This window comes from Schistocerca nitens, chromosome 2, assembly GCF_023898315.1.
Source record: "Schistocerca nitens isolate TAMUIC-IGC-003100 chromosome 2, iqSchNite1.1, whole genome shotgun sequence".
In the NCBI taxonomy this organism is placed as follows: domain Eukaryota; kingdom Metazoa; phylum Arthropoda; class Insecta; order Orthoptera; family Acrididae; genus Schistocerca; species Schistocerca nitens.
The window spans coordinates 579,356,875-579,382,519 of record NC_064615.1 but is presented as its reverse complement, the minus strand read 5'-3'; the positions used below and the strand labels follow the sequence as shown (position 1 = coordinate 579,382,519).

The window sequence follows — 25,645 nt, the reverse complement described above, 5'->3', positions numbered from 1 at the left end:
GAGGTCGAGATAAATATGAACCGGAGCCTGGAGCCAAGGTGGTGTCGGGCTCTCACCCTCTCTGAAGGTGGTAGGGAGGGCAAAATCCAATTGTCGAAGCAGGCGATGGAAGCGGACTCCGGGGGGCAGCAGGGCAGACACATACAACCCGTACTGACGGTCGAGAGAATCGGCGAAGAAGGACTTGTAAGAGGGGTGGTCGGGCATAGACAACAGCCGGCAGGCATACCGACACAGCAGTACGTCGCGCCGGTAGGTCAATGGTAACTCGGCAGCTTCAGCATAAAGACTCTCGACAGGACGAGTGTAGAAGGCTCCGGTCGCAAGACGTATCCCCCGATGGTGGATGGAGTTGAGCCGGCGTAAGAGGGATGGCCGAGCGGACGAGTAGACGAAGCTCCCATAATCCAGCTTCGATCGGACTATGGACCGATACAAGCGAGGCAGGACAGTGCGATCCGCTCCCCAAGATGAACCACTAAGAACTCTGAGGACATTAAGGGAACGTGTACAACGGGCTGCCAAATAAGAGACATGTGGAGACCAACACAGTTTCCTGTCCAACGTGAGCCCTAGAAACTTAGTTGTGTCCACGAATGGGAGAACAACGGGACCGAGATGTAAGGATGGCGGAAGGAACGCTTTATATCGCCATAAGTTGATACAAACCGTCTTCTCTTCAGAGAACCGGAAGCCATTTGCCACGCTCCATGAGTAGAGGCTGTCTAGACAACGCTGAAGGCAGCGCTCCAGGAGGCATGTTCTCTGGGCACTGCAGTAGAGAGCCTGAGACATTAGGTGGAATGCAATCCATAATTGGATTGATCGCTATGGCAAAAAGGGCTACGCTCAAGACAGAGCCCTGAGGCACTCCGTTCTCTTGGAGGAAGACGTCGGACAATACGGAACCCACACGTACCCTAAACTTTCGATCCGTTAAAAGGAATCAATAAAAAGGGGCAGGCGACCGCGTAGGCCCCACCTGTGCATAGTGCGGACGATACCTCCTCTCCAACAGGTATCATAAGCCTTCTCCAAGTCGAAGAACACAGCTACCGTTTGGCGCCTTCGCAAAAAGTTGTTCATGATGAATGTCGACAAGGTCACAAGGTGGTCAACAGCGGAGCGGCGGCGACGAAAGCCGCATTGGACATTAGTAAGTAGCCGTCGAGATTCAAGAATCCAGACTAACCGAGCATTAACCATGCGCTCCATCACCTTACAGACACAGCTTGTAAGAGAAATGGGGCGGTAACTAGAAGGAAGGTGTCTATCCTTCCCGGGTCTGGGTATACGAACAACAACGGCGTCACGCCAATGCATGGGGACTTGACCTTCGGTCCAGACGCGATTGTAGGTACGAAGAAGGAAGCTTTTGCCCGCCGGAGAAGTGTGCCAGCATCTGAACGTGAATGGCATCTGGCCCTGGAGCAGAGGACCGGGACAGTGCAAGCGCACGTTCGAGTTCCCGCATAGTAAAGCGGGCATTGTAAGTTTCCAGATTTAGCGAGTGGAAGGAATGTCGCCGAGCCTCTTCTGCCTCTTTCCTGGGAAGGAAGGCAGGATGGTAATGGGCGGAGCTTGAAACCTCCGCGAAAAAGCGGCCAAAGGCGTTGGAGACAGCCACAGGATCAACAAGGACCTCATTACCTGAGGTCAGGCCAAGTACCGAGGAGTGGGCCTTAATGCCCGACAGCCGGTGCAGGCTACCCCAAACGACGGAAGAGGGAGTAAAACTATTAAAGGAGCTGGTGAAAGAGGCCCAACAAGCTTTTTTGCTGTCTTTGATGACTCTACGGCATTGCGCTCAGAGTCGTTTGTATTAAATACAATTCGCCAACGTAGGATGGCGGCGAAAGATGCGTAAAGCACGTCGTCGAGCACGGATAGCGTCCCTACAAGCCTCGTTCCACCAGGGGACGGAAACGCGACGTGAAGAAGAAGTAGTACGAGGAATGGAACGTTCGGCAGCATTGATGATAACAGCCGTGAGGTATTCGACCTGACTGTCACAACTGGGAAAATCGTGGTCTGGAAAGGTCGCCAGGGAGGAGTAAAGTCCCCAGTCAGCTTTCAGTATGTTCCAGCTCGAAGGACGTGGGGATGGAGTGTGGTGCAGGAGACGAACGACACAGGGGAAGTGGTCGCTCGAATAGGTGTCAGAAAGGACATACCACTCGAACCGACGGGCAAGAGTGGTAGAACAGATCGAGAGGTCCAAGTGGGAGTAGGTATGAGTAGAGTCCGAGAGGAAAGTTGGGGCGCCAGTATTGAGGCAGACAAGATTGAGATGGTTGAAGACATCCGCCAAGAGTGAGCCTCTTTGACAGGATGCAGGAGAGCCCCAAAGGGGATGATGGGCATTGAAGTCGCCAAACAATAAAAATGGCGGGGGAAGCTGAACGATCAGGTGCATCATGTCAGCCCGACTAACAGCAGATGACGGTGGAGTGTAGATGGTACAAACTGAAAAAGTAAAAGCAGAAAGAGTAATGCGGACAGCTATTGCTTGGAGTGGGGTGGTCAATGGGATGGGATGGTAATAGACATCGTCCCGAACGAGCAACATGACCCCACCATGAGCTGGGACACCGTCCACAGGGGTGAGGTCATACCGCTCCGAGGTATAGTGGGTAAAGGCAATACGGTCAGTCCGGCGCAACTTGGTTTCCTGGAGACCAAGGACGAGCGGACAGTGCAGGCAGAGGAGCAGTTGTAATTCCTCCCGATTAGATCGAATACCTCTTATGTTCCAATGAAACAACGCCATCGCTAGTCAAAAGGTTGGGGGAACGAGACGGGGGAAGAGCTGGTCACCTCGACGGCCGCGGAGGGCCAGGTTGCGAGGTAACAACGCTACAACCGACGGGAGGCGGATCCGGTTCCATCGACTCGTCGCCAGCTGTGGCCGCTGTCCCTGGTTGTGTAGGAGGGGCAGCATCGTTTGCCGACAAAAGGCCAGCTGAGCGCCTGGCAGCAGAGCGTCCCGGCGAAACTGAGGACGGCCGGGAGCAGCGACTCACAGATGGAGCGTCAGACGAAACGCGCCGGGGTGGAGAGGGGGATAGAGACTTCTTCTTGGAGGCCTTCTTGGAAGGCCGAGGAGGCACAGGGATGGTGGGCTGGACCCGAAGAAGGTCCTCACGCGCGGGGTCCGTTTTGGAACGCCGGACCTCGGAAGCTGGGGTCCGGAACGTTTCCCCGATGGACGCCTGAGAAGAGGATCGCTTCTCAGGTGGCGTGGGGGCAGGAGGAGGAGGAAGGGTGGCCCCTGGGGCAGAGGGGGTGGGGGCCACGGGGGAGGAGGATTTGGAAGGGAGGGATTTGGGAGGCGGAAGCAGAGCCCCCTGATGGGCGGAGGGGGGACAGGATAGGGGTGAGGATACCGCGGAAGGAGTGGACACAACTGAGGCAAACGAAGTGGTCAATGGCATGGGATGGAGGCGGTCATACTTCTTCCTGGCTTCAGAATAAGAGAGCCGATCCAAAGTTTTGATTTCTTGTATCTTCTTCTCCTTCTGATATGCGGGACAGTCTGAGGATCTAGGCGAGTGGATGCCAGGACAATTAATGCACCGAGGTGGTGGGGTGCATGTATGTTCCTCACGAAGAGGACGTCCACAATCGCCACAAAGGGGCTCAGCCTCACACCGTGACGACATGTGCCCAAAGCGCAAACACCTAAAACAGCGCATAGGAGGCGGGACGTAAGTTCGCACGTCACACCGGTAGCACATCACCTTTACCTTCTCCGGGAGAACGTCCCCCTCGAAGGCGAGGATAAAGGCCCCGGTGTCGATGCGACGGTCTTTGGGGACTCGCTGGACGAAATGCACGCCTCGGCGCTCCAGGTTGGCCCTGAGCTCCTCATCAGATTGTAGCAGGAGGTCATGATGAAAAATAACCCCCTGTGTTCTATTTAGTGCCAGATGTGGGACAATGGATACTGGGATGTCCCCTAGGCGGTCGCACCCCTGGAGCGCCGCCGACTGTGTGGCGGAGGTGGTCTTGATAAGAACGGACCCTGAACGCATCTTGCTGAGAGCCTCGATTTCCCCGAAGATGTCCTCAATGTGCTGAACAAAGAACATGGGCTTGGAGGTGGCGAATGTCCCCCCATCGGTTCAAGAACAGACCAAATAGCGGGGGAAGTACTTCGCCCCAAGCCGGCGGGCCTGTCCCTCCTCCCATGGAGTGGCCAAGGGGGAAAGGGCAGGAGAACCAGAACTAGAAACGGTACCTTTTCTTTTGAAAGACTCGGCCGCAGAGCGACCTGATACGTGTTGACGTTTCATCTGCGAAACGTCCGCCCCGATACCACCCACTCCGACCAGGGGCTCTCCCCACGGGCACCACCCAGCCGCAGCAGGGGCCACCTGGCAGGATGACCATTGCCGGGAGTCCTGATGCCCCAAGGAGACGGGCATCTACTCCTTGGCCGACGTGGGGAGGGTGCAGCTCAGGTATCGGCAGTACGATCCCTGTGTTGTCAGGGGGCTACAACCTAGAGGGTAAATGACGACCCCACCACAACGGGCTGGCTACCGTGCTGGATTTCTGGTGCCATGGAAAGTCCAACATGATCGCTGGTGCAGATGGAGATGCACTATGGACGTAACTTGGACAACCCATCAGGCGTTTAGGCCAAATTTGAGGAATAGTGGGTATGGTTACAACGCCGGTGCAATGCTGAGTGCCAAGGTCTTAGTGCACTTAGGACCAGTGGTACACCACGTAAGGTGTCCTTCCCCAAAAGGCTCGTACTTCTGTAGAATTTTGAAAAATGGAGGTCAAACCCCAAGGGGGACCATCACATGGAAGGCCGAAACGGTTGAAACTCCTTTTAGTCGCCTCTTACGACAGTCAGGAATACCTCGGGCCTATTCTTACCCCGGAACCGCAGGGGGGGAGGGGGGGGGGGGGAAGTATTTGATTCACTAACCAAACGGTCAGCCACTTAATTCCCTGGGATGCCCAAATCACTTGGGACCCACAGAAAGACAACTGAGCAGGTTGCATGCTGAAGGGCAGAGAGAAGGTCATGGATAGTAGAGACTAAAGGGTGACGAGAGTTGCATCCATCAATAGCCTGCTGGCTACTCACGGAGTCTGAACGAATTAAAACACTGTGGTGGGAGGCCTGAAAAACAAAAAGGATGGCGCTGTGAATGGCTAGAAGCACTGCTGTGAACACACTACATGACCCCAGCAATAAATGGTGTTCGAAGTCAGTAGGAAATGTGTATCCCACCTTATCTATTGTTTTAGAACCATCAGCGTAAAAGATGGTAGCACCCAGGAATTCTGCAAGGATGGCACGCACAAGGTGCCGGTAAACCATAGGACCAACAGAGACCTTAGGACCCTGGAATAGATCAGTCCTAATCCATAGTCTAGGCACCATCCAAGGGGGAGTATGTGAGGAAAGATATGGGGTGCAGTCCAGTGAGTGGAGATGGAGATCCCGACGAGGGGAAGGAAACGCATGCCAACCGGCAATCCCACCCATGGGTGGGTGTTAGGAGGGAGATGTCCCTCATTGGTGAAGAGCACAGGGTACACAGGATGGTAAGGGATTGGCAAATGGCGATTGCATGAGAAACAAGGAGTAGGCTCTGTCGGATGTGTAGAGGGGGAATTCCTTCTTCTGTGAGGAGACTATCAACAGGACTAGTGCAAAAGGCACCAACAGCCAGACACACTCCACATTGATGGACAGGGTCAAGGAGTTTCAAAGTGGAAGGAGCTGCTGAGCCATAAACCTGACTACCATAATCTAATCTGGACAAGACCAGAGCACGGTAAAGATGCTGAAGAGTTGAACAGTCTGCACCCCAAGAGGTGTGGGCCAGGAGATGGGGAGCATTAAGTTTCCACACACACGTAGTCTTTAGGTGTCGAATGTGGGTCAGCCATGTCAGCTTGTTATCAAAAATAAGGCCCAAGAAATGAGACTGTGCTACAACTCTGAGCAGCTGGTTGCCTAAATAAAGTTCCAGGTCGGGGTGTACTGTGGGTTGAAGACAAAAATGCATACCCCAAGTTTTGGATGGAGAAAACTGGAAGTCATGGGTGGTGGCCTACGCAGAGGCCCCTTCGGATGGCACCTTGGAGCTGGCGCACAGCAGATGCTACTGAGTGGGAGCTGCACTAAATGCAAAAATTGTCAACGTACAATGCCGGGGTAGCCAGAGGCCCAACAGAGGTCACAAGCTTACTGATGGCAATGAGAAAGACAGTTACACTTAGCGCAGAACCCTGTGGGATACCATTCTCCTGAATTTGAGGGGCACTAAGTGAAGTGCCAACACATACACGGAAGAGCCAGAGAGATAAAAACTCGCAAATAAAAATCTGAAGGGGACCACGGAAGCCCCAGTCATGGAGGGTAAATAAAATGTGATGGCGCAAAGCCATGTCATACGACTTTTGTAGTTCAAAGACCGCAACAAGGTGCCCATGGTGAGTAAAACCCTGTTGGATGGCTGATTACAATCGGAGTAAATGGTCAGTTGGAGATCGCCCTGCCCAGAAGCCACACTGATACGGGGACAGAAGGCCCTGTGATTCGAGTATTGAAGATACTCTGAAGCTGACCAAACATCTGAGCAGTTTATAAAGTACATTTGTCAGGCTAAGTGGGTGGTAGCTGTCTACAGACATTGGGTTTTTCCCGGGCTTAAGGATGGGAATAACTACACTGTCTCGCCATTGTGACGGAAAAGCACCCTGAGCCACGTGTGGTTGAAGACCCTGAGGAGCTGTTGCCTCTGGGGAACATCCAAGTGTTGGATTATCTGGTTGTGGATGGAATCTGGGCCTGGGGCTGTGTCTCATGAAGAGACAAGAGCCTGCACCAATTCCCATTCAGCGAAAGGTGCATTATAGGGCTTAACGTGGTGCGGGATGAAACAGAGGGGGGGTCTGTTCAACTCTTGTGTTTCTGCCAAAGAAAGGTAGTAGGGTAGGAAGAGAGCGACACTGCCACTGCAAAATGTGTCGCGAGGTGTTCTGTGAGGACCAATGCATCAGTGCACACAGCACCATGGAGGTTGATACCCTGGGCAGTTGACTGTCGCTGGTGGCACAGAAGGCTATGGAGCTTCGACCAAACCTGCGACAAACAGCCATACATCCCCAGGAAGGAAACATAGCGATCCCAGCATTCCTTCTACTCCGCTTAATACTGTAACGAGCCTTAGCACAGAGACGCTTTAAAAGTGAGAAGGCCGGTCTGTGAAGGGTGTAGCTTAAATCACTGCAGCACCCATCGGCGGTCCTGGATTGCGAATGCGACATCCTTTGTTCACCACGGTACTGGTTGACAATGAGGGGGCCCTGTGGACAGGAGGACAGCAGTGCCAGCAGCGTGGAGAATAGTGGCAGAGATGCTTTGCATGACTAGATCAATGGAATTCGAGGGGGGAGGTGTCAAAGTTCACAGCAGACGAATTGGGCCTGCGGAATGCCCAACGTGCAGGGCTGGCTGTCTGGCGGTAGCAGGGGAACGATAGAATCACCAGAAAGTGGTCACTTTCACAAAGATCATCATGGAATGACCAATGTACTTTTTTTTTTGTAATGGCTTTAGGGCACAAAACTGCTACACTCATAAGCGCCCATTCTGTGACTTAGTGAAGGGTAAAAAATCGAATCTTAAATCAGCAGCAATGGGAGCGAAACTCAAGGAGGAGGGAAATTAAAAACAGAAGGAAATCTTAGAAAACTAATACTGAAGGCGGGGGGGGGGGGGGGGGGGTATTTTTCCCGAAAAAGAGCTTCGAATGATCGATGTCATCTCACTGACACTGATAAACTCAAGGGCGTGATCGACTAAGCATGTGTCATCTGCTAAAAGGGATGATACATCTGGCGACAACTGTAAGCGGATTGAAATAGGGACACTGAAGTAAAAAGTGTCTCACTGTCACGGTTGAGAGCAGTGGGGACAAAGCAGGGGAGGATCGCCACTTAAAAGATGTCAATGGCTACAAAGAAAGTGCCCTATCCGGAGTTCAGTTAAAATGACCTCCTCCTGACGGCGAGACCAGGAGGAACAAGTCCAAGCACACGTAAGAGCTTTTACATCCCGGGAAGTTCAGACCAATGTGTGTGACATAAAAGAGCAACACGATGACATAAAACGCTCTGTAGATCGGCAAAGGGAACCATGGGAACAGTGGGCCAAGGAAGAGAGACTGCCTCATTTCGACGGATACCAATGTACCCTGGAATCCAGAGGAATGCCACAGAGACGCCCCCAAGTGGAGCAAGTGAAGGCAGTCCTGAATCCGGTGGATCAGATAAACATCTTGGAGGTTGAGAAGAGAGCTAAGCGAATCTGAGCAACAACCTGGAGAACAGCGTAAAGCTCCGCAGTAAAAGCTGGACACTGGTCGGGAAGCCAAAATATAATAGGGGTGTCGCCAACGATATAAGCACTCCCAACACCAAATGTGGTCTCTGAGCTGTCAGTGTAAATAAATGTGGCATCCATTTGTTCCCATAAAGCAGAAATAGGGGGAGTACTAACCTTGGGAAGCTGACAAAGGGCATGGAGAATGCAGGTCTGGCGGTGAAGCCAAGGAAGCACCATACCCCCATTTATCAGAAAATTTTTAGGAAATTGGAAGGATAGGGATTGAATTAGTTGACAGAAGCAGACTACCGGTAATAGTAGAGAGGAAGGGCAGCCTGCATACCCTAAATCCAAGGTGGTATCAGAAAAGAGGGCATGGGTCGGATGAGCAGGCGTGGAAGACAGATGACTAGTCTAACGACTTAGTAGGACAGCTCGCCGATTAGACAGTGGAGGTTCAGCAGTCTCAGAGTAAAGGCTCTCCAAGGAGCTGGTGTAAAAAGCTCCAGATGCTGAACACAATCCACGGTGGGGGCAGAGTCGAGACGCCAAAGAATAGACGGCCGTGTAGAGGAGTAAACTGATACTTCCGTAGTCCAATTTCGTGCACACTAAGTTACAAAATAGGCGGAGGATGACCACTCAGTTCGCTCCCCAGGAGGTACCACTCAAAACATGCAGGGTGTTGAGAGACCACATACAGATATGAAATGTGGGAAGACCAGCACAGTTTTATGTCAAACTTAAGTCCCAAGAATTTGACGATGCCCGTGAAGGGAAGGTCGACAGGGCCTAGATGTAGGGAAGGCGGAGGAAATTCCGCACAATGCAAAAAATTTACACAGACGGCCTTACTGGGAGAAAATTGGACGCTGGTTTCGATGCTCCATGAGTATAGGCAATCGAGACATCCTTGAAGGCGTCATTCAAGAAGGCTGGTCTGTTGAGAACTGTAGCAGATTGTGAAATTGTTAAAAAAGAGGAAACCCAAGACATCGGGAAGGAGAGAATCCTTAACTGGATTTATGGCGATGGCTAACAATACAACACTTAGCACGTAGCCCTGGGCTACCCCATTTTCTTGGGAGAAAGTATGAGAGAGAGTAGTGCTCATCCACACCTTAAATGTGAGTTCCATCATAAATTCACGGAACAGTGTGCGGAGGATGCCTATCCTCCAACAAGTATCGTATGACCTCTCCAGATCAAAAAATATTGCTACCATTTGGTGTTTCCTGAGACAATTGTTCATTATGTAAGTGGAGAGAGCAACAAGATGGTCAACTGCTGAACAATGCTTTCGGAAACTGCATCGGGCAGTTGTTACAAGCTTTCTGGACTCCAGCCACTAGCGTAAACAGCAATTAACCACACAATCCCAAACCTTACAAACATTACTTGTGAGAGAGATGGGGAGATAGCTAGAGGGGAGATGTTTGTCATTTACAGGTTTCAGAACAGCTTCCTGCCACCTTCTGGGGAAGGTATTGTCACTCCAAATACGATTATAAAGGCAAAGGAGGTAATGCAGAATACGGTATGATAAATGCAGCAACATTTGGACGTGGATGCTATCTGCTCCTGTGGTGGAAGAGCAAGAGGGAGAGAGTGAGTGTTGGAGTTCCTGTACAGAGAAAACATTATAACAACATTTGCACTTTTGAGAGGAGAAAGCAAGAGGTCACACTTCCACTGCTTATTTCTTCAGGAGAAAGACTGGTGGGTAATCTGAGGAGCTCAAAATCTCCCGCAAAGTGTTGACCCAATGAGTTAGAAATTGTGACTGGGTCCACTAGTGTATCTTGCGCGACAGCCCCGAGATTGGGGAGAAACTAGACGTGCCGGATAACAGTCGAATTCAACTCAAAACTACAGATGAGGGTGTGAAGGTGTTAAAGGAGCTGGTAAAGTAATCCCAGTTTGTCTTCTGATGATCACGGATGATGTGACGGCACTGCACACATAATTGTTTATAGCGGATACAGTTGGCCAACATAGGATGATGGCGGAAAATGCGAAGAGCACGTCTCCGCTTGCGTATTGCATAATGGCACACCTCGTTCCACCAAGGAACAGGGAGGTGCCGAGGCCAAGGGGAGGTACAGGGTATTTAAAGTTCTGTGACTGTTAAGACTAACTTCCATAACATGAGTGACATGATCGTCGATGCCAGGAAATTGATGGTCATCAAATGTTGCTAGAGAGGAGAAAAGGGTCCAATTGGCTTTGAAGAACATCCAGCATCTTGGGCGCATAGATGGCACTTGTGGCTGTAATCGAAGGACACATGGAAAATTGTCACTCAAGTGTGTATCAGCATGAGCGAACCATTCAAAACACCGAGCTAGCCGAACAGTACCGACCGAAAAGTCCAAATGAGAGTAGGTTGATGTGGAGGCATAAAAAACCGTAGGTTCCCCAGTGTTGAGGCAGACAAGATCAACTTTGTGGAAAAGGTCAAGCAATAGGGAACCTCTTGGACAAGGATGCGGAGATTCCCAAAGTGGGTAGTGGGCCATAGAGTCTCCAACCAGCAAATATGGGGGTGGGAGCTGACCAATGAGATGGAGGAGATCAGCTCTTGCCATTAGAGTGGATGAGGGAATGTATATGGTACAAAGAGAGATGGTGTATCCTGAAAGGGAAAGACGTACAGTGACAACTTGGAAGGAACTCTAAGAGGATTGGTTGATGTTGAACAGTATCATGGAGAAGAATCTTAAGTCCCCCGTGTGCTGGAGTGCCATCAACAGAGGGGAGATCAAACCGCACCGATTGGAAATGAGGGAAGACAAAGTGATTATGGGGATGTAGCTTTGTTTCCTGAAGGTAGAAGACGACCGTGGAGCAGGACTGCAAGAGGATCAACAATTCATCCCGGCTGGAGTGAATTCCGCAGATATTACAATGGATAATTGACATAGGGTGGACAGAAAAGCGAAAAATCTCACCACGGTTGCCGTCAACTCAACAACCGCTGAGAGTTGGCAGCCGACAGCACGGAACAGCATTCTGCCAAAGGCAGAAGATCCTGATCCATAGGTTGTTCAGAGACAGCTCCTGCCGCCAGCGATCGGCTGGCCGATCGGGCGCCAGCGGTGCGTCTAGGTGACACGGAAGACAGCCAAGGTCGGCTACCACTGGGTGGCACTGTAGACGAGACATGCTTTGGCGGAGAAGGAGAGGAACTGTGTTTCTTATCAGCCTTCTTGGAAGCAGGGTGTTGAGAAGAGGGAGGAGTCGATGGTTGTGAGGTTGGGGTACATAAAAGATCTTCACAAGTAGGCTCTTTTTTGGAGGTCCGGGAATCCGATTTTTGGGGACTGCGGTTTAACGCAATGAATGTTAAGCCTTGGAGAGGGCGGGTGATAGCGGGGAGGTTGAGCGGGTGATCTTTGGGTTGGCCGATCTGACTACCGTGGGTGAGATCGCACGTCTGTGTGGCTATCTCCTTAGTAGGCCAAGGAGAGGCAAGAAAAGTGCTGTATTTACCCGCTGGGAGCACAGTAGGTTCTCTACTGGCGAATAACTTATGATCAGCAAAGGTAAACGCCTTTCATTCACTCAGATTTCCTGAATAATTCATTCATCTTTCAAAATAGGGCAATCTCTAGAGGAAGCAGCATGGTTGCCCTTAGAGTTGGTGCAACGAGGGGATGGAGGTGGACAATCAACCTCATGGGAATCCTAGCCACATGTAACTCATTTGGCTGTATTGGAACACGACCAGCTGGTATGATTAAACTGCTGACACCAATAGCAACACGTAGGATTGGGTATGTAAGGGCAAACTGAAATGATCTCACTGAATCCTGTTAAACGTCAAGAAGAGAGTATGGGTCGGTACCAAGTCCTTGTCAACCCTTTTCATGACTCAATGTACGGCCATTATGCTCTGGTCAGACAGGTAATTTTGAATGTCCTCATTGGATAATTCGTCGAGTGATCATGTATAAACTACCCCTTGTGAGACATTTAAAGTACGGTGCACTTCCACCTGGACAGGGAAGGTGTGTAGCAGTGTAGTTTAAACAGTGTAGTTTGAAGCCATTTATGAGCATGGAGGGCACTGACTGTTTCTAACAACAACATGTCATTTTACAGGACCTGCAATTGCGTCGACAACTTTCTCAATAATGAAAGGGTTGACTGTGGAGAGGTCTTGACCTCTTTCAGGCCGAGAAACAACTACAAATGAACTTTGGCTATGATGGAAGAATTTCCGTGGCTGAAACTAGTCTAGCTTTCTCTTGTGGGCAGAAGTTGTAGAAGTAGAGGAAACCATTGCGAAAATATCCCCCATGATTAGGGGCTTCTCCGATGGTGCACTCCTTTCTGGTGGGGGTCCTCTCTGAGGGCACTCCTGCCTTAGGTGATTGTCCACCCCTCAGGTCACATCACCCAAGAAACAGACAGAGGGACCAATCAGCATGTTCGAAAGGTACCAGCTCGGGTAATCACCCCTCGATGAGCCTGCCCGTTACCAGGGGTACGTACGTGTCGTACTTGTCTAACCAAGATAGGGAATTCTAAAAACAAAGATGATGTGACTTACCAAATGAAAGTGCTGGCAGGTCGACAGACACACAAACAAACACAAACATACACACAAAATTCTAGCTTTCGCAACCAACGGTTGCCTCGTCAGGAAAGAGGGAAGGAGAGGGAAAGACAGAAGACGAAAGGTGAATGACTCCTTACCCTCTCCAAAAACCCAAATCCTTTCGTCTTTCCCTCTCCTTCCCTCTTTCCTGACGAGGCAACCGTTGGTTGCGAAAGCTAGAATTTTGTGTGTATGTTTGTGTGTCTGTCGACCTGCCAGCACTTTCATTTGGTAAGTCACATCATCTTTGTTTTTAGATATATTTTTCCTACGTGGAATGTTTCCCTCTATTATATTCACAAGATAGGGAATTAACGCGTTACCCCATCACTGGCTACGCATGGGATCGCGTAGGTCGGCCTTCAGACACACAGAGGGAGGAAAGAAAGAGAAAGGGAGGAACAAAGAAAAGGAAAGAAGAGGAGAGGTCTCAAATGCCGCAGTGGAGAAGAAGGTAAAGAGAAGAATGAAGGAAAGGATTACAAATTGAGGACAGAGACTTTCCAGCATAGAGAGCAAAGAAGAGAAATGTCGTCTTATAGTCACAAGCGGCCGCCTCCAGACATAGGCACAAAACATACTCCCAAAGAAAGGGAGAAGAGTAAGGCAAGGGGCGATGTGTGGATGGTAAGGGGGGGGGGGGGATGAAAAAGAAGGTATGCAGCCCGGAAAGGAAAGAGAGCTGCACTAGCCTGGGGTCCCGTGCTCACTACGCACGTATTCATGAAAGAGTTGTGGACCCCTAGGGGGAACAATGTAGGGAAGCCCAGAGGGCAGGGGAGGAGATCGTGAGATCTATAGCAGAGAAGGTGCCATGAGCTGCACTGAACTGGGTAGGGGAACCATCGTTCAGGAGAGACAAACTGAGGTCCGTGATAAATTGACCATGTAGGATACCCCTACCTGTTGAAGTGACACTCCCTCACAGTGGATTGTCGGCACCGAAGTCTCCAAGGAGGAGAAACGGGCGGAAGTTACTGGATTAAGGTAGACAGTGCAACATAAGGAAGTGGCCTATCTGGAGTGAGGTAGACTTTGCAAATGGTGATTGCCAGAGTCACTTGCACTCAAACCACTATCACTGCCAAGCTGGTATGTAGGGGGATCCAGTCACTAATGCCATTGGAGTGAGCGAAGTGCAGACCCACCAGATGCTACCCCAGGGCGAGCACAGTTCCGACAAAGCCCGATAACCAAGGAAATGCGTTTCTTGAAGAACAAGACAGAATGCAGAACAGGAGGGTACAAGACATTGAATTTCCGGTAGGTAACGATAGTATGTGTTGCAATTCCACTGGATGATCGTGTGGCGAGAGTCCAAGGCAGACATGAAGAAGCCAAGGAGGAGGTCAGGTCACTCAGTCAGTAGTTGTCACCGACAAGGATGGGGTGACATCCATAAATAAGATGTCGGACTCAGATTGCAAGGAGGGGGGGGGGGGGGGGGGATGTCACCACCGAGCGTGCCCTGTCTTGGGATTTATGCTTGTTGTTTTTCTCTTTCTGAAGTGGAGGAGGGCAGGGTACAGGAGGAGTACAGGCCTCTACAAGATCAGGAACGGAAGGAGAGCGGGCAACCTTGGGGCGCACAGATGGTGAGCCTCGTGGCCGAGTGGTGGTAAGAATCTTCTAGCCTGAGAGATGCCAGGGAGAGGGGTCCCAGGAGGGAGCTCGATCACCAGCTGATGCCGAAGAAGGGGGCACTTCTTCAACCAGGGAGGGGAAGTGGCTCCCCTGATGGGCGGCTGTGAGAACTGCTAGAGAGGGGGAGGGGGGAGAGGGACGGTGCTGGGGTAAGGATGAGGGGGGAGGAGGAAATGAAGTAACAGAGGCAAAAGTTGGAGATAGTGACACTGGATGGAATATCTCCTACTTTTGAAGAGCCTCAGCATAAGACAGGTGATCCAGGGATTTGTACTCTTGCATCTTCTTCTCTCGCTTATAATCCAGGCAATCTGGCGAGCGACGGGAGTGGCAGCCAGCACAACTGACACACACAGGTGGCGGAACACAGGAGCTTCCCTCATGGAGTGGGTGGCCACAGTCACCAAACAAAGAGACCACCGTACAGCAGGAAGACGTAAGCTCAAAACGCAAGCACCGCATAGGTGGGTGGACATACGGCTTCATGTCACATTTGTAGCACATAACCTTGACCTTCTCTCGAAAGCCAGAATGAAGGCGCCAGTATCGGTGCGTTTGTCTTTGCGACGCTTCTGATGCGTCAAACAAAATGGACGCCACGCCGCTCCATATTAGCCCCAAGTTCCTTATCAGTTTGCAGGATGAGGTCCCTAAGAAAAATTACTCCCTGGACAATATTCAGAGATTGGTGAAGAGTGATAGACACTGGGATATTACCAAGACGATCATGGACACAAAGAGCTGTGGATTGCTTGGCAGAAGAAGCTTTGATCAACAGGGAGCCCGACCGCATCTTACTAAAAGACTCCACTTCACCAACATTGTCCTCGATATTTTCCACGAAAAGCAACGGCTTTGTGGCGGTGAATGTCTCCCCAGCCGACCTAGCACAGACGGGATGACAGGGGAAAGAATAAAAAATACCCATAATTGTAAAAACTTTACGGATTTTCCCCTGTTTCCTACCAGATGAAAACATTTCTGGGTTTTTCCCAGATTTTCCGGAGTGTGTACACCCTGGGCTAGCTCTTTTTGCTATCCCGAAGAATGCGGCAACACTGTGCACCCAACTGTTTGTAACGAATGCGGTTGGCCATCATAGGATGACAGTTAAAAACTTAAGAGTGCACATTTGTGGGCGTGAAATGTGTGGCGCACACCTCAGTCCACCAAGGGACCAGGACACAGTGCAGTGAAGAGGAACTGTGGGGAATAGAACATGCTGTGGTGGTAAGGATAATGTTTGTAAGATATTCTACCTGGTTATCACAACTGGCAGAAACTATGTTCATCGAAGGTCGCCAGGGAGGAATAAGGCCTCCAGTCAGTCCCAGAAAGCTGTCATTTGGGTGTGCACGCAGGTGGGGGTATGAGTCAGCAATTGGATAGCACACAGGAAATGGTCGCTTGCATACTTGTCAGAGAGAACGGACCACTCGAGATGATAGGCAAGTAGGATAGTGCAGGAGAGGTCCAAATGGGAATAGGTGTGAGTGAAGTCTGAAAGGAACATGGGTGCCCCCGTGTTAAGGCAGATGAGGTTAAAGTGATTGAGAAGGTCAGCCAAGAGGGCACCTCTCTGAAAGGTTCTGGGAGAACTCCAAAGGGGATGGCAGGCATTAAAGTCACCAAACAGCACAAAGGGGGAGGGTGGGGGAGGGGGTGGGGGTGGGGGAGTTGCCCAATAAGCTAGAGAAAGTCTGCCCTGGTGACATCTAATGATGGAGGTATGTGAATGGTACAAAGAGAAAAGGTAAAGTGAGGAAGGAAAACGTGGACTACAACAGCTTGAAGCCAGGTAGTCAGGGAGACAGATTGACTATGAACAACATCCCGGGTGTGCAACACGACTTCCCTATGAGATGGAATGCTGTCCTTGGGGAGAAGGTCAAAGTGGACTGGGAAGAAATTTGAGAGCTCAAAGTGGTCATGAGGACGCAATTTTGTTTCCTGGAGGCAGAAAACAAGCAGATGTTGCAATTCTAAGAGAAGATGTAAGTTCTCTTAATTGGATTGAAGGCCGCAAACGTTCCACTGGAGGAGAGTCATAATGGAGAGAGCAAGTGGGGAAAAGTAAAGGGGTGTCCTCTCAGCAGCTGTTGCTGAGCGCCAGCCTTCGAAGACTCGCTGCTACAAGGTGCAGGATCCCGCTCAATAAGGTCTACAAAGGTTTCGGCATTCACTCGATGTCAGTCTGTGAGTCCAGGGTAGGATAATGGTTGGTGGTGTGCATTGACGACACAGAGATCGGCCATGCGAGTGTATCACGGGGTGACACTGTCGAAGATGATCTCCAAGTTGGCAAACGAGAAGACTGTTTGCCTTTGTTTCACTTCTTGCAGCCTTTTTGGTTGGCAGAGGAAAACTAAGATATTTGTTGGCTGGAGGAACATAGGAAGTTGCAGGAGTAGTCCTCCTGCCCTTTCTGGCCTGCCGGTTGTGCAGCAGGTGACTTCAATCCATTAGGCGAAAGTTTTGTGGCCTATTGCACAGTTGGAGGAGGAGACGTGGATGCTACCATGACACGGGGCGACTTCACAACAGTGGTGATGAATTTGAGGTCACATGTATGTGTGGCCATGTCCTTTGTGGAGCAAGATATAAGACGAATAGTACTGTACGTGCCAAGAGAGAGACCGCAGTGTTTCCAACTAGCCAACAACTTGCGAGTGACCGGGTAAGGCACTCTCTCTTTCACCCACATCTCCTTGACAGCCTGCTCATCAAGAAACACCAGAAGATCTCTGGAGGTGACGGCTTGATCGGCGTTGCAGCTGATACAGTGGGGAGAAGGAGACAAACAATCACCCTCGTGAGCATCCCTACCACAGGTTACACATTTGGCCAGGTGTCAACAGGAGATTCGAGTGTTATTGTAATGATGATACTGGTAGCAGCAAATCAGGTTTGGAGTGTACAGTTGGATGGTGATAACATCATAGCCTCCTTTGATCTCTGACGGAAGCAACACACTATTTAAAGTGAGAAAAATAGTGTGTGTGGGCAGTAAGGATGTATCTACCTTTTCCATCACCCAATGGATTGCAATGAAACCCTGATCAGAGAGGTACATCCGGATTTCTGCCTCAGTCAGACCATCAAATAGCCTAATGTAAGTTAACACCACGGGATGAATTCAACGTTCGATGGGCCTTGACATGAACAAGATAGCTGTTGAGAGAAGCTGCAAGCAGTTGATGTGTTTCAAAATTTGAAGCAGTCTCTAAAAGCAAAGTGCCATTTCGTAAACGGGAACAGAATTTCACAGAGCTGGCAATTGCATCAACATCTTTCTGAATAATAAACGGATTTACCGTAGCAAAGGACTGACAGTCTTCAGTGCGTCAAACCACGAGGAACTGTGGTGCAGCTGGGAGGGTCTTTGAATTGTTAGCCTCATTCATTTTATGTTTGGTAGCCACTGACTGCGAAGATGATTGGCTCACTGTGAGAAAATCCCTTATGATTGCCAGCATCTCCGATAGTGTGCTCCTTCCGAACTGGGAGCCCCCTCAGAAGGGGGTGCACCTGCCTTAGGTGACTGTTCACACCTAAGGTCACACCTTCTGAATATGTGACAGAGACCAATTGGCAATTTGGGAAGGTAGAAAGCAGTTCAGGTAATCACCCCTCCTTGGGCCTGGCCTGTACCAGGGGGGTACATGCGAACCCTACCTGTCAACCCACGGCTGGGAATTACGCATTACCCAGTCACACGTTATGCATCAGATGCGTTGGCTGTCCTTCAGGAACACACAGGGAGGAAGAAGAAAAAGAGTGCCCTCAAATGTAGAAGTGGAAGGAGGATAGGAGACGGGGAACAAAGAAAGAAAAAAAAGGAATGGAAAACAGTGGAGAGAGAGTTCTGATATCAGCTACTAAATATGCAGAACACATTTCCAAAAATATCCCACACACATTCCCAAGGAAAGGAAAAAAGAACAGCAAGAGGATAAAAATATAGCACACAGGGGAAAAGATGATGCGAAGGCTGGGGCCCCATGGTAGCCAAGCATGAACCCACCAAGAACCACCTGCTGTCGCAACGAGACACTTTAAGCCTCTGGGCCTCCTTAGATAGTGGTAGAATTATGATGGGGGTGAAGCGTTTGACATCATACGTTCTACGGAAAGTATTTCACATGGTGATAGTGGAGACAATGAAATTTCCATTGTCAAATACTTATTGACAGCATGATACACTTGCAAAGGCTCTTCTATATGATAGACAGATGACTGCTCCAACTGTTTAACGTTACATAACAACTTAAAAACTGCAAGCAAGTACTCACTTAATAAACCAAAAATAACTCCACTATATAAACACATGCTCAGTGAAGTTATTTTGTCACTCCACACACAGGAACTGGCTAGGAATTACTAGGGAGATATATTCAGTTAGTAATCTGAAAAGCAAGCAGCACTCATGGTGGGAGGAGTTGCCTTTCCCGGAAGAACACTGCAGCTGCTGTACAGGATGACTAAAATTTCCCCTCCAGCAATCTAAAACTGAGCACAGGGATAATGTAGATTCTGTCCATATGCATTACTTGTGTTAGTGTTGTCACTAACTTCCAACATCCTTTTCATGTAGCATTCCTGAATTTTGTGGAACATAAACACCCTTAGGTGTGTGTGTGTGTGTGTGTGTGTGTGTGTGTGTGTGTGTGTGCGCGCGCGCGCGCGCACTGTGTAGCCAATGATTCATAAAGCACATTGTGGGGGGGTCAGTATAGCTTTGTAAAATATCTTGTACTTGCTTCTTGTGACATAATGGGGTAGATCAGAATGGGCAATTGCTTTCTCAGTCCTAATTTGGCAGACCTACGAAGGAAAGAAGTGAATGACCACAACATAGTAACCTACCTTCCCTGGTGCTCCTAGCACATGCACCTCCCCATCCATACTGTTACACCACCAGAACACAATTTGTCCCTTAAAATGGCACTACTGCACTTAGATGTGGAACACACACTTAATATTTGTTTTTAACTAACACACTTCATTTAAAAATAAAAATTTCATGCTGTTAGATCAATATTTTTTGTAACTGTGATTTTTCTAATCCTTACAACACAGGAACTATTAGTTCTAGAGAAAAAAAAAAAAATGATTAGGACCTTTTTTGCAAGAAATTTATTGCAGTTTAATTTTGTACTGGGACACATTTTCATTAGAAGCAGCGGTTTTCGAGTTTATCAAGAAAAGCACAAAAAGTGCCTCTTAAACACCTCTCCCAACCCAAAAACTCACACCATACTGGTCAGGACTTTTAGTATGTTCATGACACTCCCTCCTAGCACTGTGCAAATATTTGAGATTATGTGATTTTTTCCCCATAATTTTGCTTCACTGACTGGACTACAGTGGTGGCAAAAACACAATATCAAGGTATTTGTTACTACACACAAATACAGATAGTAACTGAGGTGATTTACTGGAAGTACCATTCCTCCATACTCAAAGAAGTGGAAAGACAGCCGCATTAACAGCTCCTGTAGTCAAATGAGTATAAAAAATCCGTTTTTTTAAATTAGACATGAGTCTTTAATACAAGAAAACTTAACAGAATGATGTTACTAACACAATGATGAGACAAAGCACTGCAAGCGACCTGGTAATGCTGTGTTGTTCTACCTGTGTAGACCAGTGTGTTCATCCCTTCCAGATGCGCTCAGTCTGCGATTCAGCTCCTTACAGCCATCACATGATTTTTGAGACTGTGATCAGTGAAGGTACGTTTGATGTGTGTTACGAAAATTGAACAGCAGAATTTAGAGCAATGTTACGCCATCAAGTTTTTGTTAAACTTTGGAAATCAGAGAGTACAGCCTTAGAAAAGTTGAAACAGAGTGTTTTACAAAGAGCTCCTTGAAAAGCTCAGGAAAAGGGTTGATTGAGTTAGACCAGACATCACAGACAAGTGAATGCTGCATCGTGACAAGTGTCCAAAGTCAATTTCCATCATGGAATTTTTGACCTCAAAAGGCATTCCTGTTGTTCTGCAGACCCTCTATTCACCTGATCCGAGTCCTTGTGACTTATTCTTTTTCCGAAACTAAAAACTGTCTTAACAGAACATCATTTTGGCACCATGGAGAACATTTGAAAGAATGTTTCTGACATGTCAAAGGCCCTACCAGCTCAAGCCTTTCAGCACTGCTACCGAAACTGGAAATGACTCCACTAGTGTACAGCTGCTGAAGGGAACTATTTCTAAGGGGACAATATTGTTATCTGAAAAAATAAAATAGTAAGTAATAAAAAAAAATCAGTCTCATTACTTTCCTCACACACCTCAAATGTTGAGGAGGATTAACTTCAAATATCTTACATACAGATCTTCACTTAATACCTTACATACTCTGCAGTCAGTGAAGTTTATCAAGTAACCTTTCCTTGATAGTAAAGAGTGAAATGTCAGCATATAATGACAGGAACAGGTGTTTTGGTAAAGCTGAATGAAAGTGTCCTGATTAATAAGATCACAAAGCTGTAATCAGTAAGTTAATTTAACTGAGAACCATGATAATGAGGTAACTAAGAATCTTAGATCAACAATACAACTTAATACCACCGCTGTCATTTTTCCTTTTATTTTGGCAGGTCATTTGGATTTCCATTTCATACAGTACAACGCTTCCTTCTTAATATTGCTGTTTGTGCTGCTACCCATGACATTATTTAAGATCTGAAACATCCTATTCTTTGTCAACTCTTCCCCTCCAAATACCATTCTAAGATTCTCCTAACCCCCTCCCATGAATTTTTATTGTATGTCCTATTCGGTTTCTCTTCTTTTCCTTCCTTCTATGCTCAGTGATTATTTCTCCTCTTACAATTTTCTCAGTATAGTCTGCTACATTGCAAGGCCATCTACACGTTGTCTTACAATATTGCACTGGCCCTTACACTACAAAAACAAACCAAATGACTGTTCATGCACATGCATGTATGTGTACTTCCTCCACCTAAAACAAAAGATAAACTCTGTTACTAGTTTGAACACAGTGCAATTACTTTCTGGAGTTTAAGGGTTATTCTTGCATTTTATGTCCACTGAGAAAAGTTTTTTTGAAGGGCTTTGTTGAAATACAAGTATTCACATGTTGTATTAGTCTCATTCAACATGTTACTGTACTGTTAATGTATTGGTGAACATCTATCAAAAAGTATGTGTCCAATGTTAGCCATGCCATATATTTAGTGCTGCCAGCTGTCAAAAATGTTATGTGCGTGTTTTCATAGTATCAGTGATTATCTTTTATTTAAAATAATAACAGATCGGAGAATTTTCAGCAAATTTTGCCATAAGAAAGGAATAAAGTGCATCAGAGTTTTAAGAATGTTAAATATTCCTTTTGATGAGTATGCTATGAGTAAAAAAAGGCTCTATGAGTGTCGTAAGCGTTTTGAAGAACATTATGATGATGAAAATGACAAGCACCTGGGTGCACCAGCACACCAACCAATGTTGAAAAGTGAAAGAAATGATTATGAAATATTATCAAATCACAACCAGAAAAGTTTCTAATGACTGTGGCATGTCAACTGGCTCATGACATGAAATTGTTTTGGAAGTAGTTGAACTTTTTGCATTGAACGCAAAGTTGCTCAGGAGTGATAGTTCTGCAAGGTTCGCAGGAGAGCTTCTGTAAAGTTTGGAAGGTAGGAGACGAGATACTGGCAGAAGTAAAGCTGTGAGTACCGGGCGTAAGTCTTGCTTTGGTAGCTCAGTTGGTAGAGCACTTGCCCGCGAAAGGCAAAGGTCCCAGTTCGAGTCTCGGTCGGGCACACAGTTTTAATCTGCCAGGAAGTTTCATATCAGCGCACACTCCGCTGCAGAGTGAAAATCTCATTCTTGCTCAGGAGTCATTAGATGAAGTCAATAATGATACAGAACTACTAAAACAGGTCACAATAGGTGACAAAACATGAGCACAATGGATCATCAAGACTGAAAAAAACTCACCAGGTACAGTCAAATGTAAAGGTTATGGTCACAGTTTTCTTTAATTTTAATAGTATAGTGCACCATTAATTCTTTCCACAAGGTGAAATGCACAATATGGGTACTACTTACAAGATCAACAGCAATTTCTGGAGGATCAATTTATGGCTTTTACACCATGATAATTCATCTGCTCACATTTTCTTGTGGGTCCGTGAACATTTGGCAAAAAACAAGCCTCCATATTCACTCCATGTGACTACTTTATGCACCAAAAAATAAAGAGAACCTTAAAGGGCATTCTTTTACAAGCGTTGGAGATTAAAAACACATCGCTGAGTGATTGAATGGTACACCCCCCCCCACCCCCCAAAAAAATATAGTTCCAGTAATGTTTCAGGAATAGGAAACTGTGATGGCATAAGTGAACAACAGGTAATGGTGGAATATTTTAAAGAAGATAACATTGATGTAGATTAGTAAATAAACCAAGGTTTAGATCCAACATTCGCCGCAATAATCTTGTTTCTTCCACTAACATTGTCCATGATGCCTTCAAAGTCAGGACCCTGACAACATTAATGGTGTTGTCTACCCAAGTTTTGTCAATATAAAAGTGCTTTCCACCTTTGTTCACAATTTCCCTACTTATATCAAATATCTGCACCACCAGTTATATAAATAAGTTCTCTGTACATGAATCTCCCTTTTACTTGCAGATCTCTCTTCAATAAATCCTGTTTCTCCCATTATGTCTTGCAAAACTGCTTACTACCAAGGAAAAATTTTGTTTTGTGTGCATAATGTCGGCTCTATTTTTTTTATTTATGTAAAGTCCTCCATCATTTATCAAATTATAGGTTTTGTAAAGGAGTCTGAAGTCACCAGTTCCCTCCCAAAATTCTTAGCATTCTTTGTTGGCAACTCGAGTAAACTAAGAGGTTTATTTTCATGTTCCTTTCTTATGCGTCCTATTGTCTTAAGGTTCGAGTTTCCTATAGGTTTCCGCCCTTGGTATCGGACTGGCAATATTAGCCAACAGTTATTTTTGTGTCGACTCTTTAATACAATCTGTATTCATGTTACAAATAACCAGACATTCTTCACTTTAAAAGTACCGCCACTTTGTATTGTGCACATTTTCTTGCAATGTGGTATGCTTATCAATAATTTCCGAATAACTAAATATATCACTAAAAGTGCAAACTCAAATTAATTGATGCTGTAATTAAAAATAAGATAAATAAAATCAATATAAATTACAGCATGCTGCACTACACTTCTTGAAATGAGTAACAGAATTTGGATGTGCCTTTAGTGTAGTTGCAAGGTTCTTCTCAGAAAGGCCACCTCACCTATCAAGACTCTGGCTTGCTCATGAATTTACCAACAGGTTATACCACCTCATATTTTATCTTGTCCATTCAATGTCTTTGTTCTTTCTCTACTACATCTGTATTTCAAATGCCTCCAGCCAGTTTTTTCCTAATTACCTATGTTTCAGCACCATATAGATGGTTACTTCATACACAACACTTTGTGCATCTTTTCTTCAAATTTTAGCAGGAAACTCCTTTGCTTTCAAAATGTCTCATTTGCCATTGCAATGCTGATTTTAATTTATGTGCTGCACAAACTATTGATCCACCTTTGTTTTAGGTTTTACTTAGTCTGTGAAGAATGGTGGAGTAGTTCCTCTTCACTACTCTACTACCCTCTAACAAAGTAGTCTGTTGTGTAGCTTGCTTTCATTTCTACAAGCAAGCAAATATGTTAGCAGGTACGACAAGCTTATATACAGTATTTTATTACCATAACCAACTAACTAAGCCACTACTATTCAGCTCCAATCAAAGAAAACATCACACCCTCAAGTGGTAGCAGCATAGTGTAAGCATAATGTGTACAGTGCTAGTTAGAAGACAGACTGCAATTCCTAACAAAGACACCAAAGAGCTCACCCACAGTGAATGGGATTACAGTAGTTGAAACAATATGTGTAATATTACCTACTTGCCAAAAAGTAAGGTCTAAAATAGTTAGTTTTTTATTTAAAGATCTGCGAGTCAGCTCTAATTATAGTACTTCGAGGTACTGCATACCAAAGTTCCAGATTTTTATCTGCATTGTTCATCGCTAGGAAGAAACAGTAAAATAGGTACAAACATGTATGTATACAAGTACAATACCGAAAATGCATACCTCCAGAATGGCTGTCTCCTCCATAGCCATAGCCTCCAGAACGACCACCTGAAGATCCTGAACGATTGCCACCACTTGTTTGACGATAATCACGAGCACCAAATCCTCCACTACCAAACCTATTTAAACAAAAAGAAAATCAACTTATGAACTGCCAATTACATAAAAAGCCTAACTAGATCTCCCCATCAAGTGCGCACAAACTTGCAGACTAAAACCAATTAAAATTTAGGCATCATAATTAACTTAAAACTGTTTACACTCAAAAAAAGGTTGTTCACTTGATTAGAGACAATTCATAAACAAGGTACTACAACTAACCGTTTATTACTACCACCACGTCTTCCACTCGATGGCATCCTTGAGTCACTAGCCAAGGATTGTAACCAAGATGGTAACTCTTGTTTTGTCTCCTGTATCAATTCCACCAAATCTCTTACCAGGTTCTTGTTCTTTTCATTAAAGAAGGATGTTGCCAAACCTACAAAACACAGGTCATTTTTCATTAGAATATTTGTTTATCAAAATCAACTGAACAAAATTTAATTTTTAACTCCTGCACATGTACACACACTACTAACTTTAAGGCTTTCTATCACTTTGAAAATAAATTCTCAAAAATACCCAATCTTGTTCCTCCCATAACACCATTCTGCCATTTAATCGACAAACAGGACAATCCAAAAAGGGGGACTGCCCTCAGTAGTATAGTTTATAGAGGCAAAGGATAAAAAGCATGAAGATATTTTTGATCTAATCAGAAATGTTCAACTTTTAATCATAACTCAATCTTTCAGTGGGTTCAGGGCAAAGATTGTACTATATCTGTGTCACTGTAGGAATGAAAGATTAAAGGAATCATGTATTGACTACAGAAAGCAAATAC

General features: G+C 46.7%; 1 protein-coding gene across 1 annotated transcript in view; it reads right to left on the bottom strand.

Annotated features, from left to right (window-relative positions):
- Nucleotides 1-25,645, bottom strand: part of LOC126236635 (ATP-dependent RNA helicase DDX3X) — a 187,738-nt gene that overhangs the window by 27,801 nt on the left and 134,292 nt on the right. Inside the window, exons 12-13 of the mRNA XM_049946083.1 lie at nt 25,081-25,240; nt 24,760-24,878 (exon numbers count right to left, since the gene is read on the bottom strand). Of these exons, the coding sequence (XP_049802040.1) occupies nt 24,760-24,878; nt 25,081-25,240 (279 nt within the window). The remainder of the gene's footprint in view (nt 1-24,759; nt 24,879-25,080; nt 25,241-25,645) is intronic.